We start from the raw sequence: 18,356 nt of genomic DNA on the forward strand, positions 1-18,356 counted from the left end.
CAGAGTTACAAAAACCCTTAATTTTAAAAATATTTTGGAGTTTTTCTTGTCTTTTACATGTTAAATATTAGCTTCCTCTGACATACAGTGATGATTTCTGAATTTTCAGTGGGCACAACTCATTGTTGAAGCACTGAAATAGTTGGTTACTATTGCAGCTAATTCTTATTTAAATGAACAAGAGTTCTTTAGAAAGATTAGGCAGAACAATTTTAAAAATTCACAGCAACACTGATGTATATCAGTTTTGGCTTGGCAGACTTTGACCCAGGGCTGTGCAGTGTTTTATAACCGTCAGCTACATAAGGACACATACTTATAGCATTGCTTTTGTAGCAGGTATTTTTATAACTACAAAATGATTAGACTGACGTAAAGCAATTCTCTAAATTCATAGGTATTAAAATATTCTGGCAGCTGTCTCCTTTTTGCCTTTAAGTTGAGACATCATGATGAGATAAGACTTCAGCAGGCCTGATCGGTACATGAATAAGGTTAGGTATGGTATTCTCACATTATTGACAAGGGTCTTTGTTACTATAAATAGGGGAAATCTTGGGGGAGGGGTTGTCGTTACAGTAATTCCTATTCAATTCCAGCAATATTCTTGTTTTTCATAAACCTTTTTACTTCAAAATACATTCCATGCAATCAAATAAAAATGACATAAAAATGCCTTTGAATTATAACTAAAATAATTTAGCTTGTAGCTGAAATATATCTGGGAGTCTGATGTATTGATTAGGATTAGAGAGTGTTTAGGAGAACCTGGATGAAAGAAACCTGCTGGTAAATTGGCTCTAGGGTACAGTGATATGGGATACAGACTCTTCTGTTTGCAAAATAGGCTTCTACCAACCCCTGGACTCCAGATCATAGTCCTCAAGGGGGACCGAGAGTCTGCAAAGGTCTCATGTTATGATCTTAGCAGCTCTCTAACCTCTTTCCCTAAGTGCTTCTTACTGCTTCCAAGTGTCTCAGGTTCTTTTAACTGGGAATAATTTATAGTTAAAAGATTGTCTCCTTGCTGAGAAATAGGGGTCTTTAAATGGCAAGTGATTATCAGAACAACTGTTTCGGAAAACCCTTAGGCAGTATCTACTAAAGCTGATCATACCTCTACCCTGTGCCTCAGTAATTTTTATGCTGTATACCCTAGAAATAGGTATGCATACATTTGTGTGCTGAAAGATAAAGATATATAAAAAAATGTTCACAGCAGGACTATTTATAAGGGACCCAACTAGAAACAACCCCAAATCAATTGGCGGTAGAATGAATAAATAATAATAATTTATTATACGAAAATGTAATAGAATACTGTATAACCATGAAAATGAACCAGCTGTTGCTGCAGGCAACAACATGAATGAATCTCAGGAATATATATAACATTGAATGAATGAAGCCAGATACAAAAGAGTATATATAGTACAGTTTCATTTATATGAAGTTCAGAAACAAGTGAAGCTAATCCATGGTGATACAAATACAAATAATGGTTGCATTGGGGTTATGATGATGGCTGGGAGGGGGCCCGAGGAGGGAGGCTTCTGCAGTGCTCCCCTATTCTCTATGTATCTATATGTGGTTGTTACACAGTGTACTTATGATTTCTACATTTTTCTGTTCACATGTTATACTTTTTAAAATTAACTAAAAATATTTAAAGACAAATAGTGACTGAGATAAAAATGAAAACGAATATACTCGAAAAGTTAATAGCCAGTCTGACCTTAAGTTGAAATGTTAGCACTTAAAGCCTTTCTGGTTTGATATGGGAAAGTCATGAAAAAAAGATTTTGAGCATCAGTAGTTTTCCAGCCAGTTAGGAAAAGCAGATTTTAAAGATGAAGGAAACTAACTCCCCTGCCTCCCTGCTCCAAGCTCCAGATTTCTAAATATTTCTTGAGCAGGCCTTATGTAATGGGATAACAGTAACTGGAATTGTTTTCTAAGGTATTTTTCTCATGGGCAGCTATGAATGTATACAACCTTTTCTGCCTTAAAGATTTGATTTTTAACATAAACATCCTTAAAATGCAATTTTTATACCCAGAGAGTCATTAAATGAGGTCACTGGAATAGAAAGGATGGTGATGAATGTGATTCAGTAGATGGCAGTATTCCCTTTGAAGATTTTAGTTAAAATGTGGGTATATTGGGGTAACTGTTAGAAACTTTTTTCTTTGGGAATGAAGAAAAGTCACACACTAGGATAAGTAGAACAGAAAGAACATTTTATTATTTTTGTCGATTTGTTGCATTACTATTGTGAATGAAGCAATAATAACAACATATTGAGTAAGAGGCAGTTGGTTTAATGTAGTATTGCTTTAAGTAGGACTTATTGGATAGAATACTTGGAAAGGATTTGGGCAGTGTCCTTTTTTCCTGTCTTATATTTAGGAAGATTGAGATAATGACTAACTGCTTTGTACAAAGATGTCAGTGAAATTTATTAATGAGGTGATTAGGATGCAGTTGAGCAGAAATTAAAAGAAAAAGGTGATTGACCAGTCTGTTTCTGCTGGTTATTTTAATATAAATCAAATGCTATTTGAATAGCTTCTCTTTTTTAATGTTGAAGTTTTCTTATAAGAGTAGTGCTTGGTGGGGTTTAAGACTCTTTGCCATATGGGAGTTTTAATTGTAAGGAATTTGACATGGATTATAGTAACATGCCATGGAAGTCAAGAGTTATCAGCCAGTTAAAGCACGAAACATGGCTATAGTGCAGAACGAGAGACCAGTTAACACACTAATCAGATGGAGTCAGAAAACTACATTCAAGTCCTGACTTTGCTTCTTATTAGGTAGTGACCTTGGGCAAATCACTTAACCTGCCTGTTTTGTTTTGTTTCCTCATCTATGAAAAATAAAGGTGATAAATGACTACTGTGCCTTCCCTATAGGTTGTTGCATCAAATGGGTGCATTGTCTTATTTAAGAGTGCTATGTTAGGCAGGGTGCGGTGGCTCACGCCTGTAAACCTAGCAGTTTGGGAGGCCAAAGCGGGCGGATCACTTGAGGCTGAGGTCAGGAGTTCGAGACCAGCTTGGCCAACATGGTGAAGTCTCTACTAAAAATACAAAACTTAGCCCATGTAGTGGCACAAGCCTGTAATCCCAGCTGCTCAGGAGGCTGAGGCACAAGAATTGCCTGAACCCTGGAGGCGGAGGCTGCAGTGAGCTGAGATCACACCATTGCACTCCAGCCTAGGTGACAGAGCGAGACTCCATCTCAAAAAAAAAAGAAGAGTGCTGTATTAATGGTGATGGACTGTACAGATGGGCTCTACACTGTTTTTATACTGTTCAATTAACATTTGTTTCCTCCTGTTCTGCCTGTAGTCATCAGGTGCCTGGTAAGAAACATCGATAATCATTGCTTCAACAGCCATCATTATATGAGTACTTACTAATAGGTACTTCACTAAGTGCTTTAGGCACGTAATCGCTAAAGCCTTACAACAGCCCTATAAGTTGGAACATTGTTTCCATTTTACATTTGGCAAGGGTCTGGACTAGCTCAAGATCTGTGAATCAATCCATGCTATCTGACTCCATAGCCATTGCTTTTCTTATATTATGCTATGCCTGCCATTATGCCATTGAGTTTTGATTTTTCTACAATTTCTTTCTTTCTTTTTTTTTTCCTTGCATTGGAAGATTTTTGACTTTTCTGTATCTAGTATTTTAGAAGCCAGGGCCATAGATAGTATTTTTATGTATTAGACACTTAAAGACATTGGGCCTTAATGGAAAAATTTATTATTATATTTCCCTTTGGAGTTAACAAAATCCTAATGTATGTAATTACTAATTTGGGAATGGGAGGAGCTGTGCTCCTGACCTGAGCCTACCTTTTGTCTTTACCAGAGCACGTGCAAATCGTTTCTTGAAGATCCAAACAAGGAGAGGAATCCAGTAAAGAATCTAAAGAATGTTAATTTTTGGTTTGAGAATATATTATATAATTTTATTTGCAGATACCCCTCCCAACTATATTTTAATGTTAGAACTAGGTTTTTTTTTCTTTGTGTGTGTATACTTTATGGGGGTTTCCCATTTATTGTAATAGTCCTTGACATTTTGCATGGGGGTATCTTCTGGAGAATACATTTAAAACTGATAACTGAATATGCTAATAGCTAAATATATTTTTGTCATTCATATTAGGTTAAAAATAAGTATATATGAAATTTTTTATTTATAAACAGTATCTCAATGTTCCAAAAATATTGTTTTTAATGGATAATGATTTTTTTTCTTTTTTGACATGGAGTTTTGTTCTGTTGCCCAGTCTGGAGTGAAATGGTGCAATTTTGGCTCACTGCAACCTCCACCTCCTGGATTCAAGCGATTCTCTTGCCTCAGCCTCCCGAATAGCTGGGATTATAGGCGCCCACCACCATGCCCAGCTAATTCTTGTATTTTTAGTAGAGATGAGGTTTCACCATATTGCCCAGGCTGGTCTCGAACTCCTGACTTCAGGTGATCCACCCACCTCAGCCTCTCAAAGTGCTGGGATTACAGGCATGAACCACCACACCTGGTGGAAAATGATTTCTGCTAAAACTATATCTTCTCTTGTAAAAACATAAAATTATTTATATTTTTGCCAGCATCTGATTTAGTTTGTAAATTGTCATTAGTTGTTTTTCAATAAATTTTAAATTTTAGAATATTTTTTACTTTACAGGAAAATTGTGAAGGAGAGTTCCCATATAACCCACATGGAATTTCCCCTGTTGCATTAAGTACATATAAATTGTACAAATGAATTGTAATAATAAAATTAATGAACCAGTAAAATCTATGCTTTATTCAGATTTCTTTAGCTTTTCCTTAATGTTTTTTTTTTCTGTTCCAGGTCCCATCCAGGACACTTTATTTCATTTAGTTGTCATGTCTCCTTAACTCATCTTGGAGTGGCAGTTTCTCAGACTTTCCTTGTTTTTTGATAGCCGTGACAGTTTTAAAGAGTACAGTCAGGCATATTGTAGAATGTCTCTCAACTGGGATTTGTCTGATGTATTTCTCGTAATTATGGTTTGCCTTTCACTACATAAACTGGGCTATATGCGGAGATTGCCCTTAATCAAAATGTGCTCTATAAGGAAGGCAGATTAGGATTTGAAAATATTGGCTGTGGTAAAGATAAGCATTGACATCATTCTTTCTTGGATCTGTAACAATGGCTACATTTTTTATGTTTTATCATTTTTCCAAAGCAGCCAGTCCTAATTCTGGCTAGAAGTAAGAGTCTAGGTTATATGATCTGCTCATATCCCTGAAATAGTTTCTTTTCTAATTGCACCTACTGGGGCAGTTGGGATGGGTTTTAATGTTACTCCTAAGAGCTTTATTTAATCTGTATTGGCTTTTTAATTAGTAATGGGCAATTTTGGGCAAATTGCTAATTGATTAGAGTTGTGGAAATTATCCACAAAGCTGTTTTGTCTCTGTAGCCTAGAAGATATAAGATTAAAACAGGATCTGTTTTAGTTACTAGTGTAAGATGAATGCTTGAAAAGTATTATTTTAGTGGCTTTGGTTTGTATTCCAGCCTGGTGTTGGTTTTAACTCTGCTGAGAATTATTGTCTTTTAACTCACTGAGATCCTCAATTCTACTCCATTAAGGGCCACTTTTCTGCCAGTCAAAAAGCAGCATCCCTGAGATTGATTTTTGTTACAGTGGATAGTAATGGCTGCCTAGTGACAACATTTCAAACTCTTTTATGTAAACAGAAAGCAATCAAATAAGTACTAATCCAAGGATTATGTGAACCCAAATCCTGTGGCCAAAAGAATCTCTGCAGTGTATGTCCCTGGCTCTTTGCCTTCTAGTGCCAAGCAGCACCTCTGCTTCTTCCTGGAAAGCTTGCTTGTTGCTTGTGCTGCCTGTTAGATTTCAGTATGCTAAAACCAAAACACTCCTGCAGCTCCTGAATGAAATTCAAAAAGACACTTACATTTCCATAAATAAATTAGGAATTCAGCGGTTTCTTCTGGCTAATCAGGGCAGGCTGATAAACCTTGCTAGCTGTTTAATAAATGAATTGTGACTGATTACCTATTAATATGGACGCCTCAGGAATTCACCCTGGGGGAAGCAGAGCAGTGAAATAGAGAGGGGCATGGCCCCTTGGGAAATCAGGGCTTCATGTTTGCAGCTTAAATATCTCTGTGAAGTATCAATAAGGAGGTAATTGAATTTTGAACACAAACACGAGTGCCGGACGGATGAAAGGGGGTGGGGGATCTGATCGTCTCTTCTCTGCCCCTTCATTCTCCCCTCCCCTTTTCCTTGGAGACCACTCTAGTAAAGATAGATGCTAAATCCATTAAATAAAGATTAGACTCTGTCGTAGTAGAAAATGGCAGCTTAGCGAGATCCCCAGGCAAATTGGAGCCTTTTGCAATACAGAAAATTAAAATATACATTTTTAACAAGTGTGCTATCTTCCTAGCAATAATGCTAGGCTAGCTTGTGGGGTTTATTCCTCCTTCAGATTGGCTTTTGTTTGGGCAGATCACTTTCTCTTGTATTAATGCCAGTCTTTTCTGTATTCCTGGAGCAGAAGGAACTGGGTTTATTTATTTATTTTTAAAGCTTCTGTTGAGGCCTTTCCTCTAGCATCCTGCTTGCTTGTAATCAGAGGAGTGGGAAGGAGATTAGTGTCCCATGAATTGACGGTAGATAAATGTTCCCTCCCCTTAACTGGTGGGTCCAGAAGAGCCCAATCACTTGTATTTCAGGGATGATTGGAAGCTGTACAGCCAAGCAAGAAAATGCCTTACAGATTGAAAGAAACATTGATGTTTTAAATGCAATTTTACTTGGCTTTATTTCCTGTAGATAAGGTTATTGATTTGCTTTGTCCTATTTTAAGCCAGGTAAAGTCATATTAATGTAGGAAAAAAGATTGGGCATTATTTGGTTACAGATCATAATACTTACTCCTTTTTTAGCAGTAACAAAAAACAAGCATCAAACCTTAAATGCCTTTTTTTTTTTTTTTTTTTTTTGTAGAGACAGGGTTTCACCATGTTGACCAGGATGGTCTCGATCTCCTTACTGGGTGATCCACCCGCTACAGCCTCCCAAAGTGCTGGGATTATAGGCGTGAGCTACGCGCGCCCAGCCAATGCTTTTTTATGTTGATGTGAATGCCCAGCATTGGTTTTTTAGACTAACCCTTGTTTACATGTCAATCTGAAATTCTAATAACCCTTTCCAATAGTCAGTCAGTCAATCAACAAGTATAAATTGAGCATCTCTTAGGTGTGTAGCATGGCCAATGGTGAGAAAAGTCTGTCTTCTGCTACCATGGATACTTATTTTTTTCTGTTTTTGTTTTTTTTTTGCTTTCATTATTTTTAATTGACACATGATAATTGCACATATTTATGAGGTGCAGGGTGATATTTTGTTACGTGTATACAATGTGTAATGATCAAATCAGGGTAACTAGTATATCCATCACCTCAACATTTATCATTTCTTTGTGTTGGGAACATTCAAAACCTGCTCCTCTAGCTATTTGAAAATATACAATAAATTGTTAATTATAGTCACCTTACAGTTCTATGGAACACTAGATCTTAGCCTCCATATCTGGCTGTAATTTTGTATCCATTGACCAACCTCTCCCTATCTTTACCTTTCCCCATCTTACCTCTTCCTTCCCCTTCCTAGCTTCTAGTAACCACTATTTTACTCTGTACTTATGTACTCTGTACTTATGAGACTTTTTTAGCTTTTACAGGTGAGAACATGTAATATTTATCTTTCTGTGCCTGGCTTGTTTCATTTAACATAATGTCGTCTAGTTCCATCCATGTTGCTGGGAATGACCAAATTTCATTCTTTTTTTATGGCTAAGTAGCATTTTATTATGTATGTATGTATACCACATTTTCTTTTTTCTTTTCTTTTCTTCCTTTTTTTGTTTTTTGGAGACAGAATTTTGCTCTTGTCACCAGGCTGTAATATAGTGGTGCAATCTTGGCTCACTGCAACCTCCACCTCCCAGGTTCAAGCTATTCTCCTGCCTCAGCCTCCCAAGTAGCTGGGATTACAGGCATGTGCCACCACACCCGGCTAATTTTCGCATTTTTAGTAGAGATGAGGTTTTACCATGTTGGCCAGGCTGGTCTTGAACTCCTGACCTTAAGTGATCTCCCCTGCCTCAGCCTCCCAAAGTGCTGGCATTATAGATGTGAGCCACCTCACCTGGCCTCCACATTTTCTTTATCCATTCATCTGTTGATAGACACTTAGGTTGATTCCATATCTTGCCTACCCACAGATACTTCTTTGAAAACAAAGCTAATCATGGCATACTCCTGCCACTTCCTGTGTGTGTGTGTGTGTGTGTGTATTTGTTTGTTTGTTGTTGTTGTTGTTGTTTTGAGACGGAGTTTCACTCTTGTTACCAGGCTGGAGTGCAATGGCGCGATCTCGGCTCACCGAAACCTCTGCCTCCTGGGTTCAAGCAGTTCTCCTGCCTCAGCCTCCTGAGTAGCTGGGATTACAGGCACGCGCTACCATACCTAGCTAATTTTTTTGTATTTTTAGTAGAGACGGGGTTTCACCATGTTGACCAGGATGGTCTCGATTTCTTGACCTCATGATCCACCCGCGTTGGCCTCCCAAAGTGCTGGGATTACAGGCATGAGCCACCGCCCGGCTTGTTCGTTGTTTTTCAGAGACAGGGTCTTACTCTGTCACTCAGGCTGGAGTGCAGTGGTGTGATCTTGGCCTACTTCAGCCTCAACCTCTTGGGCTGAAGGGACCCTTCCACCTCAGCCTCCCAGGTAGTTGGGACTACTCACTACCACACCTGGCTCATTTTTAATTTTTTTTTTTTTCTGGAAATGGGATTGCTCTATGCTCCCAAGGCTGGGATTACAGGGATGAGCTACCATGCTCAGCATGTTCCTCCTTATCAAAGTTATTTGTCCCCTTGGGTCCTACAAGATAAAATTTAAATTCTCAGGCTTTCACAAAAGTGCCTTTGATGTTAAGACAGGCTTTCTCTAGTTTGATCTGGGAAAACATCTCCTTATTCTTTAAGCCATTTCAAATCTCATCTCTCTCCCTGTAGCACCTGCCCATTCCCCCAGACAGAATTAAACTTTGTCATCTTTCTGCGGGATCTACACCTGAGGCTCTGGGGATTTCCTGTGGAAGAACAAAGATGGAACTTCTTGCTCTCAGCAGTTAAGGACTTTGTGCATCATTTGCAAGATGGTGTTTCAAATGTTCACAATTCTTTCTTTCAACTTTAGAGGTATATTGATGTTCAGATTTCTTTTTTCTTTTCTTTCTTTTTTTTTTTTTTTGAGACAGATTTTTCCCTCTGTTGCCCAGGCTGGAGTACAATAGCTCTATCTTGGCTCACTGCAACCTCCGCCTCCCAGGTTCAAGTGATTCTTGTGCCTCAGCCTCCTGAGTAGCCAGAATTACATGCATATGCCACCATGCCCAGCTAATTTTTATATTTTTAGTAGAGAAAGAGTTTCACCATGTTGGCCAGGCTGGTCTCAAACACTTGACCTCCCAAAGTGCTGGGATTACAGGCGTGAGCCATAGTTTCTGACCCCCCACTGCTGTCATAAGTTATTTATTTCTAGAGATCAGAAATTGAATTTATTTAATTCTGTCACCACAGTTCATAAATGGCCCTTATAATTTTGAATGCTATTACTGAAAGCCAAATAGCACAAAATTTCAGAATTTTCTTGCATCTTCTCATGTTGCAAGTTACATTGATGTTATATCCAGATGGTTATAGTTTTCCTCCCAGGTCTCTCTATTCTCTGCTTCCAACTGTATTGCCAGGCCTCATAGCTCCTTCCAATAACACAGGGTTGCTGGGCCCATGGGAGGCAAACATTTAAAGGCTCTGTATTTCTAGTGGTTACGTCTCGACTGCTGTAAACTACATGTTTTAAACCTTATTTAACATTAACAGATTAATGCAAGTGAAATATGTTTTCTTATTTGTATTTATTCAGTATACAGTGTATCTTTTCATTTACTTATAAGATTTAATACCAGAAATTCTGAGGTTAAAAAAATAATCTTACCCAAGTTATCCCTACAATTTTTAAATATAATAGTGTTGTCGACTTTATCCCTTTGAGAGAAGATCTCTTGGTAATTCCCTTTCCTAATGCTTTCTGGTGATCTTAGCATGACTTAAATTCAATGAAGTATCTCTTGCCTGCCTTAATATATACTTAACAAAGTACCATTAGAATTATCTGCTATATAATGTTACTACTTATACAGTTACTCATTTAAGTTTCTGTACATGTGTGGATAAATGCTCAAATTGTCTTGTCCTGTCCAGGCAGATTCTGTAGCCATGGTTCTTAACCGAGAGTCCTCAAATGTGGGTTTTGTTTTGTTTTGTTTTGTTTGAGATGGAGTCTCATTTTGTTGCCCAGGTTGGAATGCAGTTGCATGATCTCGGCTCACTGCAGCCTCTGCCTCCTGGGTTCAAATGATTCTTCCACCCCAGCCTCCTGAGTAGCTGGGATTACAGGCATGTGGCACCATGCCCGGTTAATTTTTGTATTTTTAGTAGAGATGGAGTTTTACCATGTTGGCCAGGCTGGTCTCAAACTCCTGACTTCAAGTGATCCTCCCACCTCAGCCTCCCAAAGTGCTGGGATTACAGACGTGAGTCACCGCACCCAGCCTCATCATATATTTTAAAATTATGAAATTGTGTTTGTGTGTGTGTGTACATGTATAATTTTCATCAGAGAGTCTCTATGACTTTTATCAGATTTTTAAAAAGATCTCTTTTATGGATTGAATTTTGTCCCCCACCCCCCAAAAAGATATTTTGGAGTCCTCATCCCCAGTACCTCAGAATATGACCTTATTTGGAAATAGGGCCTTTACAGAGTAATTAAGTTAAAATGAGGTCATTGTGTGAACCCTAAACCAATATGACTGAAGTCCTTTTATAAAGGGGAGCTTTGGACATAGAGATAGATATCCACAGAGGGAAGACAGTGTAAAGAGACACAGGGAGAAGATGCCATCTACAAGCCAAGAGAGGCCTGGGACAGATCCTTCCCACACAGCCCTCAGAAGGAACAAACAATTCTAGCATTAGCTCAAACTGCTATATGATGTAATCGTGTGAAGGATTATTTATAGCCCAAATGCCCTTATCTCCACAGGAGTTTATAATCTCTATAGACTAAAAGGAATTAGGTCTGCAAGGTTGCTGCTGCTGTTCTTAGTCAGCTCTTGTCACCAAGCTGGAATGCAGTGATGCGATCTTGGCTCACTGCAACCTCTGCCTAAAATTTAAAAACCTTTAATTCTTCACTGCCAACTTAATGTAGTTCCATATGCATTAAAGATTTCAAGATCATTAGGTGAAAATTACTTTTTAAATTAATTATAGTAAAGGGAAAGGGCTTACGTTTCAAAAATATATATATATCTTTTCCATTTTTCCAAATCTTCTACACTTTGAGCCATACTGGTTTTCAAAAATCCCTTCTAGTTAATGTCTACTAAACACTAATTAACTTACTCTTTATTTTCTCAAGCACTAATGGAAATACTGGATTATAACCAATCTAATACTCTCTGGACACTTCTACCAGACACTTTGCTCAGTGTGATTTAAGGCAGTTTATAATCACTCCTTGTGGTCTTGAGGCCAGTTTTCAATTCATGAGACTCATATATCCTGGCTAGTTTTAATTAATTTTGCAAGGAAGATGCCAGGAGAAGCAGTATTAAATGCTTTCTTATAATCAGGTTATTTCATCTATTGCATCCTCGTTAGTCACTAATCTTGTAATTTTATCTCAACAAAATACAGAAGTTGCTTTGACATAATTTGTTCTTTACACATCATGTTTTTCAGTACATAGAATTTATGATTTGGGTAACCTTATATTCATGATTGTCTTAACATTAGGATTTGGGATAGACTTTAATTAGTGTCACATTGTGTTTCATGTATTTGGTCTTTTTGGGTAATTGTATCAGCCAAGAACAATCAGGAGTAATTTGAACAGGGAAAATTTATTTATTCGTTTATTTATTTTTGAGACAGAGTCTCATTCTATCGCCCATGCTGGAGTGCAGTGCACAATCTCAGCTCACTGCAACCTCCACCTCCCGGGTTCAAGTGATTCTCCTGCCTTAGTCTCCCAAATAGCTGGGGCTACAGGCGAGCACCACCTTGCCCAGCTAATTTTTGTATTTTTAGTAGAGATAGAGTTTTGTCACGTTGGCCAGGCTGGTCTCCTGACTTCAGGTGATCTGCCTCAGCCTCTCAAAGTGCTGGGATTACAGGCGGAGCCACTGTCCCTGGCCTGAACAGGGAAACTTTAAAATATTAAATGATAACTAAGTGAAAAGTGGTTAACTTCTGAAAGGAAAAGAAGAGTCAATGGTCTACAGAGGTACCAGGAAGCTGCTGACCCCTAGGATTGAAGAAGAGTAAACAAAGGAACTTAGCGGAGGTCCCCACAAGACTGAGGTTCAGCCCTCTGAAGGGAAGACACGTGGCCACGGGAACATGCTGCCTACTGCCGGAGGGCACTCTGCTGGTGCATTGCAGGAGCAGCCTACCTGATGGCAGTGAAGAATCTTTGGGGGAGGGAGCCCCACCACGGAAGTATAAGGACTGCCATTGCCAAGGTGAAGATAGCTGTGACCCTGCATGCCAACCTGCTTGTCACTGTACAGAAGAGCCACACAGTGCAAGAAGGAAAAAATGCCTTTTTCTTGCTTCAGCTTTGCAGTCTCCCTCCAGTGCCCTTTATTGGCAAAACACAGCACCAGGCTAGGTGTCAGAGGAGAAACATAGCCTGCTGCCGGGTCCAGCTTCAGTATCACAAGGCAGGGCAAAGGGTGAGTTAGGAACTAAGAGACAGTAAATGGATAACTGGCACAGTGAGTAAAAACTTTGTGTAAATTCAAATCTTACAAATTAAATTATTTTGTATCATGGAGCTTAATAACTATCATTCAATTAATAGGTTTTAACAAATTTTCAAAATTAAAAAATCTGACAGTAATTGGAAGATAACAAAGCATAAGTGTGAATAAAAGATTGCTGCTTGTAATCCCAGTGCTTTGGGAGGCCAAGGTGGACAGATCAATTGAGATCAGAAGTTCCAGACTAGTGTGACCAGCATGGTGAAATCTTGTCTCTACTAAAAATACAAAAATTAGCTGGGCTTGGTGGTGCACACCTGTAATCTCAGCTGTTCAGGAAGCTGTGGCAGGAGAATTGCTTGAAACTGGGAGATGGAGTTTGCAGTGAGAGGAAATTACCACTGCACTCCAGCCTGAGCAACAAAGACTCTGTCTTTAAAAAGAGAGAGACTCTGTCTTAAAAAAAAAAAAAAAAAAAAAAAAAAGATTGCTCTCCCACCTTCTTAGCCACATTGAATTTTCTTACTGTCCTTATTTATTTACTTATTGTTGAAAAAAATAATAGAGATGGGGTCTCACTGTGTTGCCCAGGCTTATCTCAAACTCCTGGGCTCAAGGGAGTCACCCACCTCAGCCTCCAAAAGTGTTGAGATTACAGGCATGAGCCACTGCACCCAGCCAAATTTTCTTAATTTCATATATGACTAATTTTCTCTTCTAATCATTGCATTTTCTTGAATTATTAACTATTCTCTCCCAACTTTTCTTCTTTTAACCACATTGAGCTCTCCTGTTCCTATCTTTCATTAGCACCTTTCCTAACAACCTTATTTGTTCTTCAATTGTTATATAATGCTTGTCTTCTCAACTAAATTGTAAGGCCCTTGTAGTGAATTCAGGGACTGTGCTTTATATTACTTCTGTATATTACAGAATAGTACTGTACAAATGCATGTTGAATAGATGGAATCATTTTATATTTACAAAATAAGAAAATGGAAACAGCTTTCAAAGCAGTCAAAGAACAGATAGGCACTTACCTTTTCTTTTCTACCTTGCTACTTTTTTTTTTCCTTTGAGACAGGGTCTGTCTCTGTCTCCAGGCTGGAGTACAGTGGTGCTATCTCAGCTCACTGCAGCCTCAACCTCCTAGGCTCAAACCATCCCTGCACCTCAGCCTCCCAGGTAGCTGGGACTACAGGTGCACACTACCATGCCCAGCTAATTTTTTTGTATTTTTGTAGAGGTGAGGTTTTACCATATTGCCCAGCCTCTCTCAAACTTCTGACCTCAAGCAATCCATCCACCTCAGACTTCCAAAGTGCTTGGGTTACAGGTGTGAGCCACTGTACCCAGCCTTTGTTGCTACTTTTTCAGAAGCTGTTAATAGTCTGCCAGTTGTCTCCTGTTCTCTAGAAAGAATACAGCTAACATTAGAAATGTAAAAACGAAACCAAGGTATAAGTGGGGGATGACAAAACAATTATAATCACGGAAAAAACTAAAAACATCTAAAGTGAAAAGTAAACGTAGAAAGAGGGTACTGTCAGACTAAGGATGGTTTTAATGTACACACTGGCTTTTCCTTTAAAACCTTATAAAACAATTTTCTTTTTTTTTTTTTTTGAGACGGAGTTTTGCTCTTGTTACCCAGTCTGGAGTGCGATGGCACTATCTTGGCTCACCGCAACCTCTGCCTTCTGGGTTCAGGCAATTCTCCTGCCTCAGCCTCCTGAGTAGCTGGGATTATAGGCATGCGCCACCATGCCCAGCTAATTTTTTGTATTTTTAGTAGAGACAGGGTTTCACCATGTTGACCAGAATGGTCTCGATCTCTTGACCTCGTGATCCACCCGCCTCGGCCTCCCAAAGTGCTGGGATTACAGGCTTGAGCCACCGCGCCCGGCCTACCTTATAAAACAATTTTCTTAAAAAAGAGCCCTCAAGGAGAGAACAGGAAAGATGACAACAGCAGCAAGATTTTAGAAGGTGGAAAGGGTATGAACTTAGCAGACCTATGGAAAACAATACTAAACTGAGGAAAGCGAAGAACCAAGGTGTTCATAAAACTCCAAAAGGCTGAAGAGTGGTGGTAACAGGTGAAGGGGGAGATGGCTTAAATAAGAAGAATTAAAGTGTATTTAGGAGCCACATACCTGTATCACCTGCTTTATTCTCTCCCACAAAAGACTGAAGCTTTGTTCTCTAAAGGTTAAAACACAACTTGTGGATACTAGACCAGAGGAAGAAGCGGTCTGTACTGAAATGTTTTTTTTTTTTTTCTTTTGAGACAGGGTCTCATTCTATTAGCTAGGCTATAGTGGGGTGATGCAGTCTTGGCTCACTGCAACCTCTGCCTCCTGGGTTCAAGGGATTTTCCCATCTCAGCCTTCTGAGTAGCTAGGAGTACAGGTATGTGCCACCATGCCCAGCTAATTTTTATATTTTTTGGTAGAGACACGATTTCACCATGTTGTCTGGCTGGTCTCAAACTTGTGACCTTGAGTGATCTGCCTGCCTCGGGCTCTCAAAGTGCTGGGATTACAGGTGTGAGCCACTGTGCCCGGCCTGCACTGAAAATGTAGCAAATTATGCACACAGTATATACTGAGGCCATCTCTCCCTCCACACCCAGGCCTTCACTCTCCAGTCAGGAAATTGAAAGAGACTTCTCTGGGGAATCTGATCAGCCCAAGAAAAATAAAGGCACTTACAATAGAAGTTTGACAATTAAACAGCCTGATCATACTGTAGCAAAGCTTACAGTCAACAAGCCCAGCTCCTACTTGAGTTTTCAAGCAGCTTTTTAGTCCCCTGTTCTTATATAGGCAAAAAAAAAAAAAAAAAAAAAATTACCAATGGTTGCAAAAAGCCCCTAACATGAAAAATAAAGACTTAAGGCAATGAATGGAAAAAACAACCTGTGGGAAACAATATGCCTTCAGGAAGGTAAAATCGATAAGCTGCATGATACATGTAAATATCTTAAGTTTAGACAGCAGGCAGACATAGTAGATTCTATGGTTGAATTAGAGATAAGTACAAAGAAAATCAAGCAAACTAAAAAACTCAAGGAAAACAGAACAACAAAAAAAAGTTCAAGTAAGGAAAAGTAATCATACTTTATAATATGCCATAGCCATAAATAGTATTTGTATAATCATAATAATGTAGAAACTGAATGTTAATTTAAGTTACCATGTATAACCCTGAGAAGATAGGCGATAGGACACTTGGTATGTGTATTGTGAGGAATTAATGTGAGAAAGGGGAGGAAAAGAGTCAAGTTATCACTTCCTGTATTGGGGGAAGTCAATATGCCTCAAATTGAAAAATCAAGAGGTAGTAATATAGGCACTTTTTTTCTTTCCTTTGGTTCATTCCTAGGAATACAGGCATATTATTCAGTCATTTAAGATATAAAGGTAATATAAAATAGTCAGCTAAACAGAGTGAAAGTGATTTCCACTGGGAAGGAGTTCATGGAGAATTACAGGGTTTTTCTTGTTTTTTGAGATGAAGTCTCACGCTGTCTCCTGGGTTGGAGTGCATTGGTGTAATCTCGGCTCACTGCAACATCTGCCTCCTAGGTTCAAGTGATTCTCCTGCCTCAGCCTCCCGAGTAGCTGGGATTACAGGCACCCACCACCACACTCAGCTAATTTTTAATATTTTTAGTAGATATGGGATTTCACCTTGTTGGCCAGGCTGGTCTTGAACCCCTGACCTCTTGATTTGCCCACCTCAGCCTCCCAAAGTGCTGAGATTACAAGCGTGAGCCACCACGCCCAGCTGAATTACAGGTTTTCCAGGTCTTCTTTTCTCTCCTCTCCTCCTCCCCTTCCCTCCTCCTCCCCTCCCTTCCCCTTCTCTCCCCTCCCCTCTTCTCTTCTTCCCTCTTCCCCTCCCCTCCCCTCTCCTCCCCTCCCCCATTTCAAGACAGAATCTCACTCACCCAGACTGGAATGCAGTGGCACTGTCTTGGCTCCCTGTGACCTCCACCTCCCAGGTTCAAGCGATTCTCTTCCTCAGCCTCCTAAGTAGCTAGGATTACATGTGTATACCACCACGCCTGGCTAATTTTTGTATTTTTGGTAGAGGGGGATTTGACCATGTTGGCCAGGCTGGTCTCAAACCCCTGACCTCAGGTGATTCACCCAGCTTGGCCTCCCAAAGTTCCGGGATTACAGTTGTGAGCCACTGCACCTCGCCTATTTCTTACTAAACATTATTTAGCCTTGTTTCCATAAATGTTAATATCTAGTCTCTGTTCCTCCTATTATCTATTTCACCAATTTTTTTTTGAGACAGAGTTTTGTTCTTGTTGCCCAGGCTAGAGTGCAATGGTGCTATCTTAGCTCACTGCAACCTCCACCTCCCGGTTTCAAGTGATTCTCCTGCCTCAGCCTCCTGAGTAGCTGGGTTACAGACACGTGCCACCACAGCTGGCTAATTTTGTATTTTTAGTAGAAACGGGGTTTCTCTATATTGGTCAGGCCGGTCTCGAACCTCAGGTGATCGCCTTGGCCTCCCAAAGTATCGTGATTACAGGTGTGAGCCACTGCGCCTGGCTATTTCACTTATTTTTAACAGTTATTTTTTATTTATTTACTTTTTTTTTTTTTTTTTTGAAACAGAGTCTCGCTCTGTCACCCAGGCTGCAGTACAGTGGTGCCATGACGGCTCACTGCAACTTCTACCTCCCAGATTCAAGCGATTCCAAGCAGCTGGGATTACAGGCATGCACCACCACACCCAGCTAATTTCTGTATTTTTAGTACAAAAAATACAGCCTGTTGGCCAGGCTAGTCTTGAGCACCTGACCTCAAGTGATCCACCCATCTTGGCCTCCCAAAGTGCTGGGATTATAGGTGTGAGCCACTGCGCCCAGCCAAGAATTAAGTTTTTTTTTTTTTTGTTTGTTTGTTTTTAATTAAAGTTAGGCCAGGCATGGTGGCTCACACCTGTAATCCCAGTACTTTGGGAGGCCAAGGCATATGGATCTTGAGGTCAGGAGTTTGAGACCAGCCTGACTCACATGGTGAAACCTCATCTCTACTAAAAATACAAAAAATTAGAGGGGTATGGTGATGGGTGCCTGTAATCCCAGCTACTTGGGAGGCTGGGGCAGGAGAATCTCTTGAACCAAGTTCATGCCATTGCACTCCAGCCTGGGTGACAAGAGCAAGACTCTGTCTCTAAGTAAATAAATAAATAAATAAATAAATAAATAAAATTTAAAAAATAAATAGAAGTCAAATAGGCAGTGTATATGAATAAGCCACAAATAAAAGATCTTTAAAATATTGTTGCTTACATATTTTCAATTTTGTATTATGAAATCTGTGTGCTCAAACAATCCAAAATAAATAATTCATTTTCTTGGTGGGAAGCAACTATATATCTGCCTCGTGATAGGAAA

General features: G+C 39.4%; 1 protein-coding gene across 3 annotated transcripts in view; it reads left to right on the top strand.

Annotated features, from left to right (window-relative positions):
• LIN52 (lin-52 DREAM MuvB core complex component) overlaps window positions 1-18,356 on the top strand; it is a 124,710-nt gene that overhangs the window by 65,995 nt on the left and 40,359 nt on the right. The window contains exon 6 of one of the 3 annotated variants that reach the window (XM_009006336.5): window positions 3,882-4,022. The exons of the other annotated variants lie outside the window; for them this stretch is intronic. Coding sequence (XP_009004584.2) covers window positions 3,882-3,883 — 2 coding nt within the window. The 3' untranslated portion in view covers window positions 3,884-4,022. Of the gene's footprint in view, window positions 1-3,881; window positions 4,023-18,356 lie in introns of those variants that run through there. 3 annotated transcript variants of the gene reach the window in all.

Source organism: Callithrix jacchus, chromosome 8, assembly GCF_049354715.1.
Source record: "Callithrix jacchus isolate 240 chromosome 8, calJac240_pri, whole genome shotgun sequence".
In the NCBI taxonomy this organism is placed as follows: Eukaryota; Metazoa; Chordata; class Mammalia; order Primates; family Cebidae; genus Callithrix; species Callithrix jacchus.